The sequence below is a fragment of the Protobothrops mucrosquamatus genome, unplaced genomic scaffold (genome assembly GCF_001527695.2).
Source record: "Protobothrops mucrosquamatus isolate PMUCROS unplaced genomic scaffold, P.Mucros_1.0 scaffold2187, whole genome shotgun sequence".
Lineage (NCBI taxonomy): Eukaryota > Metazoa > Chordata > Lepidosauria > Squamata > Viperidae > Protobothrops > Protobothrops mucrosquamatus.
In genome coordinates this window covers 89,116-98,974 of record NW_015388280.1, presented here as the reverse complement: position 1 = coordinate 98,974, position 9,859 = coordinate 89,116, and the positions used below count along the sequence as shown (strand labels likewise).

Below are 9,859 nucleotides of genomic sequence, written 5' to 3'. Positions count from 1 at the left end.
GGCCGTCAATTGATCTTCTAGTGTCAGCCGTGGATCCAGGAGGACACCCAGATTGCGCACCCTCTCTGAGGGAGCCAAAATTTCGCCCCCTATAGTCAGCGACGGAGTCAGCTGACTATGCCTGGGAGCCGGCAACCACAGCCACTCAGTCTTGGAAGGGTTGAGTCTGAGTCTGTTTCTCCCCATCTTCCCCCTCTGTGTTCCCTCTTGGCTAGGTCAATCTCGGCTTCCTCGGCTAGGATGTACCAGTCTTGCAGCCAGTGAGGATCCCCCCCGAGGGAGGCAAGCATCGTAGAGGTCGTAGTTTAGACCATCTTTGAAGTGACTAAGCAAGATATCCTCTGGCCAATTTAGTTTGCTGGCCAGGGTCCGGAACTCTTGGGTGTATTCGGCCACCGGTCGCCTGCTTTGCTTCACTGTCTTTATTTGCTTTTGGATTTTCTGATCTACCAATGGGTCCTTGAATCGGCGCCTAAGGAGAACATGAATTGGTTGAAATTCAGCAGCTCTGGAGAGTCAGCATCGTACAGGTCCACGACCCAGTCTGCTGCGATGCCATCCAGGGCGGCTTGCACAATGCAAATTCTGGCACAGTCGGTGGGGATGTCTCGGCTGTACTCTTCCATGTAGTTTAGCACCTGGGTTAGGAAGAATCCCAGGCACCGTGACTCTCCACGGAATTTCACGTCCAGTGGAGGGAACTTCTGGATGGAGCGTGCCCTTTTTTTCTGTTTGTGTCATCTCACCTCTCTCTCTGGTGGCCTCCATGCAATGTGGGGTGGCTGCAGCAGTGGTGACTGTGGCAGGCTCGCTGGTTTCTTTGGCTGAGTTCGAAGTCTCAGGTTCAGGCTCCCCTTCATTTCCTTTCTTGCTGTACCACAGACAGATGGTGCCTCGGTAGGGTTCAGCTTTCTCCTCTTTCATGGAGTCGAGGGCTATCTTCATCATGCCGATTGCCTGTTCCAACAGCCGGCTGGAATGCCCCGGGCGATCCTCCTCATCCTCGCTGAGATGGAGGGACATCCGATCAGTTCAAATGGACCAATCCCCAGGTATTAAGTCCATTGTGGGAAAGGGTAGATAACGCCGGGCTGTCTCAGGGTTGAAGCAATGTTTTGTCGGCTCTTCACACCTTCCCTTCCGAGCACGGAGATAAACCATTTGCCAGAGGCACATTCCTTTCTCCTCCTCCCTTTTCTAGCTGACATCAAGGGGAGAGATAGTTCACAGAGGAAGTATGCAGAAACAGCAAAGTGTTACAATGTAGCGACAGAGGAAAATAAAGCAATAGCCCGCAGTGCTTTCCCCTCTCCCCTCCAGGAGCATGGCAGAACCCAGAAGTATAGAGAGAACAGAGTTTGAGTCTAAAGCAAGAAAGTGATCCCTTTAGAACAGTGGTTCTCAACCTTTTTAATGCCGCGACCCCAACCGGTCATAAGTTGAGGACTAAACCGGTCGTAAGTTGAGGACTACCCAACCGGTCGTAAGTCGAGGACTACCCAACCGGTCGTAAGTCGAGGACTTTCCCTGCCCGGGAGCGCCGCACATGCGTGGTTCCGTCCCCTGCGCCGGCCGAGGCGTAGCTGGCAAGTGGCAGAGACGGAGCAGGCCGACCACCAGCTGGCCCAGTCCAAGGGAGGTAAGGCACCCGCCGGAAAAGGGGGGAAAAATGGCGGACAAAAAAATGGCGGACAAAAAAAATGGCGGACAGCCTTGCTTGGCGACCCCCATGAAATGGTCGATCGACCCCAAATGGGGTCCCGACCCACAGGTTGAGAACCACTGCTTTAGAATATGGGTTTTGACACTGTCAAATCAGCTCACTCTAATAGACACAATTCTGAAGGCAATTGCAGAAGCACTCTTTTACTCTTGAAATGTTTACCTTTTCCTTTCAATGTTATAACCAGGGCTTTTTTTCAGCCGGTTGCGCCGCCTTGGCGCAAGGCCGTGGAAAAAGGCCCGGCCGGCGTGGCCTTTATCGGGGAGGGTGTGGCCTTTATCGGGGAGGGTTTAAAATGAACGTAAGGACAAGAGATTTCCCCGCCAGGATCCCAAACTACTCCCGCACCGGTCCAAACTCAAGGCGGTGGAAAACTCCGAGAAAAAAAGCCCTGGTTATAACCTTTGTTTTAGCTCAAGAATATAACTTGCAGAGGTATGGATGAAATGGGGCATTAATAAGAAGTTATAGCATATGAATTTATTTTTTGAAAAAAACTTTTGAGAGGAAGAGTTCATGAAATTTTAGGAAATATATGCTATAAAAATTTATGGTGCTTAAGGCATTCATTTTGCTTCCTAACTTCTCCAACAATGGCTGCTTGGAGAGACCTTTCATAGCTTATCTTCAATAATAGAAATATTGTTTCCCACTTCTCTTATTTCCTGAAAGAAATTTACGGGGAAAAATTGTTCCCTCAAATACGATGAACGAAAGAATGGCCTTTACTGGATTGTCCCACTGCACTATTTCAATAGAATAATCTGGAGTCATTCTTTAAAAAACATGATGCATAGCTCATGAAAATGAAATGAGCTCACCTAAAGTCATCTAGTAAGGCGAGTCTTAAAACTCACCCTGTTCACAGAAGAGTAGCTGGTCAAACAGAACACTCTTAAGCAGAACTGTACCTCCTACCTGTTTTGAGAACCTTCTCCTCTAAATCTCTGAGGAGCTGTTGCTGGAGCCCTGTGTCCCCAGCCAATGTGAAGACATAAGCCAGCAAAGCCTTGGAATAGATGCTGTTCATAAAGTTCAGGTTCCTCTTCAGGCAGAGTAAGGCATCATCTACCAGGCTCCCCTGTAATCCCATAATATACAGTAAGGCTTCAAGCAGGAGGATAACCTATAAGAATGTCCTACCATGGGACTTCTGGTGGCGAGGCTTCGCTGATGGAGGCTTTTCTCTCAGCCTCCTGCCCGGGACTGCGTCAAAGCTGTCAAAACAGCACGGATCAGCTGTTTTGCGGCTCGGAACTTTCTCCCCGGGCGAAGGGGAGAAAGTGAGTTTGGTTTGGATAGGGGTTGAGTTCCCTAGCCCCCCCCAGGAACGATCCTGGGGGGATGAAGGTGATGAACTCCCCCGGAGTCTGGACTCTTCTCCGCAGCTCGGAGTATCTTCGCTCTTCGGAGCGAAGCTAGATGTCGCCGCCACTGCTGCTACTTTGTATCTGCTTGTGAGTAACTTTTGAACAGACGGAACCAGACAGGGGATTTTTACTTTAGTTAAATTGTGACTTTAACTCAAAGTTTTTACTGGGATTTTTGTTATTTGCTATAAGTGAAAGTGAGAAGAAAATGGCCGCGGAAGCGCTGCTTCTTTCTAACAAAAGGAAAACTTTCACTTTCTTTCTGGTTGTGGAACGATGCATTTTAAAGGACTTTAAAGAACTTTTCTTAAGTCAAGCTTTTTTAAGTTTATAACTGCTGTTGTGAGTTTCAAAAATAATTTGGCAGAATGGCTTCAAAACGTACTGGAGTTTCTGCATTGCCTAAAACAGCTATTTCTTCTCCTGTTGTGCAAATTCAACAACAAAAACTTAGATCTCCCCCACCATCACCTCCTCCTTCCATTACACTTAAAGATCTACAAGAGGCTTTAGCTAAGTCCTCATTGCAGACTGTGAAACAAACAGAAGAACTTCTGGATAAGAAAAATCAGGAACTTTGTGAAAATATATCACACATCTTTCAAGGACTAGCAGTTCATATTGATCGTATAGAGGGATGGGTGGATGAATTAGTGGAGAAAATGGAAGGAACAGAGGACAGACTTGAGAAAGTAGAAGAAGGCGTGGAAATTCTTCAAAATGACATGGTAATGTCACAATTCAGAGAAATGGAATTTGCTCTGAGAATTAGGGGTCTTAAAGAGGATTTACAAGAGAAATTTAAGGAGGAAATTGTTACAGCTTTGGCCCTGGTATTGAATTGCAACCCAGAGGTGATTTGTGGAGAAATAGAAATTTTTTTTAGAGTAAACTCCTGGGTTGCACGTCAGAGAAATATACCTAGAGATGTGGTTGTTTACTTTACCACAAGAGTACGTCGTAATGAAATTATACAGCTTTTTTATCAGCAGAGATTTCAAATTGCTGCACAAGATATTATACTTTTAAAAGAAATACCTTCTAAGATTTTAAGAAGAAGAAAGGACTTTACTTTTTTGACTCAGGAGTTAAAGAAGCGGCAGATGCCTTTTAGATGGGAGATTCCTTTGGGCATTGTGGTAAATTTGGCGGGGACCAGATACAGATTAAATTCTGTTCAAAAAGCTAAAGATTTTTTACTTGTCGGTCCTGAAAGCTGATTTGTCACCATCATCGACATTTAAAGCATAGGAAGATTTGATGGAGCAACTTGTTGTGGAATTACCTGGGGCCATGTCATTATCTTCAGGAGATCCTCAGAATCAACAAAAGTTGGGAGTGAATTCAAAGGAGCAAAGAATGACCCGTGCTGCCTATAGGTGTAAAGAGAGAGAGCAACAACAAAAAGAAATTGTATCTATAACATATTCACCGACTTCGGAGCCAGTGGGAGGGGCGAGGCCAAAGAGATCTGCAACGACAGACTTGCAGGGAATGCTTAATAAGCTTCATAAGCCAAAGGATGGTTAAGTTGATGATGCTGAATGTGAGACTTATGGAAAAGGAAGAAATTAGTTTAATATTTGAAATAATATAAAAAGGATTATATGTTTGTAACTTATAGTATTCTGAAAGATTCAAAATATTTGATAAACTTAATATTGGGATTTTATTTTACTTTTCCAGCTTTGAAGAAGGAAGTATTGACTTAAGATTTTCTTGAAAGTATTGACTTGAGAGTAAAGAAAGTGAAGAAAAAATTTAAGCGTAAAATTTAAGAAAAAAAAATTATATAAGATGTTTGATAGATATTTAGATTTTTAAAATTGTTTTGAGCTTAAATGTTGAAGGTGGATAGATTATATTTAGAGAAAGTATGGAGTGAATAAATATTATATAGTTTTTGAGTAGATATATTGTTTTTACTTACTGCTTTATTAGAGTTAAAGTATGTATATATTGATTGTATTATGTTTGTTTAGTTAAATTGTAATCTAGATACGGAATGGGATGTGTCTTAGTCCTGTATTTGGTTCCGGGAAGTCCAGGGGGGGAAGGGGATCAGGGGAATTATAAAAATTGATGTATTTACATGTTATAGGTAAACAATAATTGTATTGACAAGAGGAGATGCTCGGCTGGTATCCCAAATTGCACTCGAGGAGGTGGTTAGAAAGGTGATGGGATGTAGGTAGGTGGAAAGGAGGAAGGAGGAGAGGTTGTGGGCTAGAAGAGCAATTAAAATATTATTAAAATACAGGCAACCAAGCTTTCGTCGGGCCTCTCCCGACATCATCAGGGTTGATAAGGCGGTTTTTAGGGAGGGTTTATATGCCGCCTCTAAGTGCCTGCATCCGGCTACGCGATCGTGTAACCGGGCCCAGGTGTGTGCGCTCTTGCACGCTGGGTGCCTTCCTTCTACCCGCATGTGAATCCTTTGCTTTCCTTCTCTGCCACCATGTGGCCCTTGGGTATCCTTGTCAGGGACAACGGGGTTCTTTCCTATGCCTCTCATCCACCCCACCCCCCACCTCCTTCCCCTCAAACTCATCGGTCTCACGGGGTTTAATCCAGCCGCTGCCAACCTCTCCCCCCCTTTTTCTTTCATCCGTGTCGGGTGGATCGCCTCTTTCTATGCCATCATACCGACTACCCCACCCTTCCATCCTACTACTACTGTCACGCCTCGTGGGGGGTCGCCCTCTTGCGCTTCGGAGCTCTCTTTCCGTGCATGGTCCAGTTAAGGGGTGCTGGCAGGGTTGTCGTCCCTGCCGGTCGGGCATTCCCCATTCACATCCATCCATCACCCTCTTCAAGCACCCGCCTACATTCAAACTCTCTTTGCTCCACGAGTCCTCCAACAATGCATCCTCGCCTAACACCCTGCATACTTCAACATCATTAACCCCCCTCTTACTCTCATAATCACCATCATGTCCAATTGCCCCAAGCGCACTTCCATCCGTAGCTCTACCACACCCTCCATCTAGCCCATGAAGTCTCTGGGGGCCTTCGATAAACTTTCGATCGGTTCCTCCTTTGCCGGACTTCTCCATCGAGTCCTGATCGATTCCTTTCTCCCCCCCCTCTGGCTATGACACTCCGTACATCTCCTACTCGTTCTCGCAACCCATTCCACACTCCCCCTCTGCACCCACAGTACACACTCACTCCACTCCCATTTGCACTCGAGCCCTCTTTGTCCAACCAGTTCTCCTGCTGTGATGATGCCTCACTTGCCATCCCCCGTGCTTCCACTCTATCGGCCCCACGTTCTCCCCAATAAACAACTCCGTGTTCCACCACCCCTCCCACACCCCCATCCATTCCATGAGATCTTTCATCCAACCCACGAAGCCTGTGGGGGGCTTCCATCATCCTGTGGTCAACTTCCTCATTGCGGGGCTGCCCGATCAAACCACGATCTGTTCCCTCCCACCCCCTTTCACTCGCGGCAGTCCATGCGTTTCTCGATCTTCCGTTTCTCCGTCTGCCCTGTTCCTCCATGCATTCCACCACACGTTCCCCCACTCCTCCTACATCCCCATCCTTGCCTCCACGAAATCCTTCACCCAATCCACATAATCTGCCGGGGCCTTCCACCATCCTATGATCAACTTCCTCATTGCGGGAATGCCCGATCAAGCCTCGGTCCATTCTCTCCCGCCCCTTTTCACTCGCGGCAGTCTGTGTGTCTCTCGATCTTTCACTTCTCAGTCTGCCCTGTTCCTCCACGCATTCACGATCATCCCACACCCTCAATCCACACTTTGATTCTTCCTTCTTTCTTTCTGCGGCCAACGGGCGTTCCATCTTGCCCTGGGGTCTTCTCCTCGTGCCAAGTCCGCCAGAGGCACGTTGATGCACTTGCCATTGCTGGTTACAGGCAGGATTTTCCTGTACAGTACACTCGGGGTCCTGGGCCGCCACGTCGGCCCCCGCATCCCGGAAGGCGATGGTCTTGGGCACATTCATTCTACGGTCCAGGCCTCTGCTATGGCGATTATTGTGCCACGCTTTGAGGGTCTGTTGTGCCTGGCATATGTCCACGTGCCGGTTAATAGAGTCCCGGTCTGAAAACCAAGTTTCTTTCAATAACCGGCCACTTTTAGTGGCATCCGTAGCAACAACGTGGGCGTGCTCAAAATCAAAGCGGTGGTCTTGCTCGGCCATGTGAGACCATATTTGTGAGTACTGCTCACCTCTCCTGATGGCCAAGTTATGTTCGTGGAGACGGGTCTTAAGTCTTTTAGATGTTTCACCCATGTAGTGGCTCTTACAATCCATGCAATTGATTCTGTAGACCACCGCCGATCTTTCCATCGTGGGGAGGGGGTACTTTGGGCGCATGATTTTTGACCGTAATGTTTGGTCCGGCTGATGGGCCACTTTCACGTTGTAAGGGGCCAGTAGTCTGGCCGTAGCCTCCGATACGTTGTTGATGTATGGCAACGTGACGCGTGTGGTTTGTGTGCCAAGTTCCCTCCCTCGTTGGTCATTTTGGGATTTGGGTACCTCGCTGTGGCGTCTTACAAATTTCAGAGGGTAGCCATTTAAGCGGCAGACCCGGTGCAAATACCTCCTCTCCTCAAATTTGGCCCTCGCTGTGCTGCAGTGCGTGTGTATACGTTGGAACAGCGTCCTAATACAGCTGGCCTTATGGGAAACCGGATGATTACTATTATAATGGAGGATGCGGTCTGTGTGAGTTGGCTTTCTGTAGACCCTGGTGCTGACGGATCCATCTGACAGTCGTTGGACCATCACGTCCAAGAAGGCCAATGAGCCCCGCGACTCCTCCTCCATAGTAAACTTGATATCCGGATAGATGGAATTTAATATTCCCATAAAGTCAGCTCTATGCGCTCGTTTGACGACAACAAAAGTGTCGTCAACATACCGTACCCAGAATCTGGGTCGGTATTGGGTCATAGCCTCACGTTCCAGCTGCTGGAGGACCGCCTCTGCTATGACACTAGAGATGGGGGAGCCCATGGGTGTGCCTTTCACTTGCTCATAGACAGCCCCTTGGAATGTAAAATATGTGGTAAGGCAAAATCCCATAAGCTGGATCAAGTCTTCAGTCTGCAGGGAGTCCCGGGGGTGGTGCCCTTCCTGCCGCCTGAGTTGTTCTTCCACCACTTTAAGGGCTAAGCTTCGAGGGATGGAGGTGAAGAGGGAGGTAACATCAAAGGAAACCATCACCTCATCCTCCTCCACCCTCAAAGTTTTTATTCTTTCCAGGAACTCGCCTGCCGACTTTATGGTAGTGGGGCTGTCCTCCACCAAATGGGAGAGACGACCACTAAGCCACTTCGCTAATCCTGAAATGGGGGTGCCCCGAAAGGAGACAATGGGGCAGAGTGGGACTCCCTCTTTATGGATTTTTGGGAGTCCATAGAATCTGGGAAGTGCCGTGTCAGTGGGACGTACCCTCCTAACGGTATTCTCATCCATTTTCTTAGTCCGTTTAAAACGCTCTAAGGTTTTATTTATCCTATTGTTCATTGTCACTCTGGGGTCCCCTTCAATGACCTTATAGGCTGTTCTATCCCCCAACAACTCCAGTACCTTGGTCACATATGACGTCCTATCCATTATCACTGTCGCCCTGCCTTTATCAGCCGGGAGTATGGTAATAGTACTATCCTTCCTAAAATACTCCAGGGCCTCTTCTTCATCCCTGGATAACGCTCAGTAGCCCCTATGCCGTAACAATAACCCAGTGACCTGTTGCTTAATAAGGTTCTTGGAGTCCTCCCTCATCTCTGCCCGGTCCATAGCCGGCTCCAAGGCTGCAATAAAATCCAGCAGGTGGGCATCTGCGAGGTTATGCCCCACATCACGCTGCAGCAGAGCGAGTTGAGGATTGGTAAAACTCTTGGAGGACAAATTATGCACCAGTCTGTTTCTAAGCTCACCATCACGCAAACCACGTAAACCATTCACCTTACCCTGGAGGCGCGTGGCCGCCCACTGGCCAGTCCTATCCACCATAAGCTGAACATGACGGTCAAGTAGTTGAAAATGCGCTGTCAACAAACTCCCATTATATTGTTCTCGATATTGCTGGGCCCCTTTCTTCAACGTCTCCACTCTCCTGTGCTGCTCATTAATGAGCGCCCGCACCGTGCGGCGCTGGTACTGCCGAAGTGCCTGTTGGCATTCCGCTGAGCTCACCGCAGGTTTCTTTCTCAAGGACTTCGGTGGTAAGTCCTCCCGTATGCACGTGTGCAAGAAGGTCAATTGCCGGTAACAGACCGAGATGTGGCATGCAAGTCTCTCCCACCGCCTAGCCATGAGCAACACTGCTCTGTCATAATGACTAGTAATAGAACTAAAAATTCGACTCGGTATGATGGCATAGAGAGAGGCGATCCACCCGACACGGATGAAAGAAAAAGGGGGGGAGAGGTTGGCAGCGGCTGGATTAAACCCCGTGAGACCGATGAGTTTGAGGGGAAGGAGGTGGGGGGTGGGGTGGATGAGAGGCATAGGAAAGAAACCCCGGTTGTCCCTGACAAGGATACCCAAGGGCCACATGGCGGCAAACAGAGAAGGAAAGCAAAGGATTCACATGCGGGTAGAAGGAAGGCACCCAGCGCGCAAGAGCGCACACACCTGGGCCCGGTTACACGATCGCGTAGCCGGATGCAGGCACTTAGAGGCGGCATATAAACCCTCCCTAAAAACCACCTTATCAACCCTGATGATGTCGGGAGAGGCCCGACGAAAGCTTGGTTGCCTGTATTTTAATAATATTTTA

The 9,859-nt window shown here is 48.2% G+C and overlaps 1 protein-coding gene across 1 annotated transcript in view; it reads right to left on the bottom strand.

Annotated features, from left to right (window-relative positions):
* The window catches only part of LOC114923162 (alpha-2-macroglobulin-like protein 1), an 85,105-nt gene that overhangs the window by 21,876 nt on the left and 53,370 nt on the right, over window positions 1-9,859 (bottom strand). The window contains 2 exon segments of the mRNA XM_029285750.1: window positions 747-1,006; window positions 2,635-2,804. Of these exon segments, the coding sequence (XP_029141583.1) occupies window positions 747-1,006; window positions 2,635-2,804 (430 nt within the window).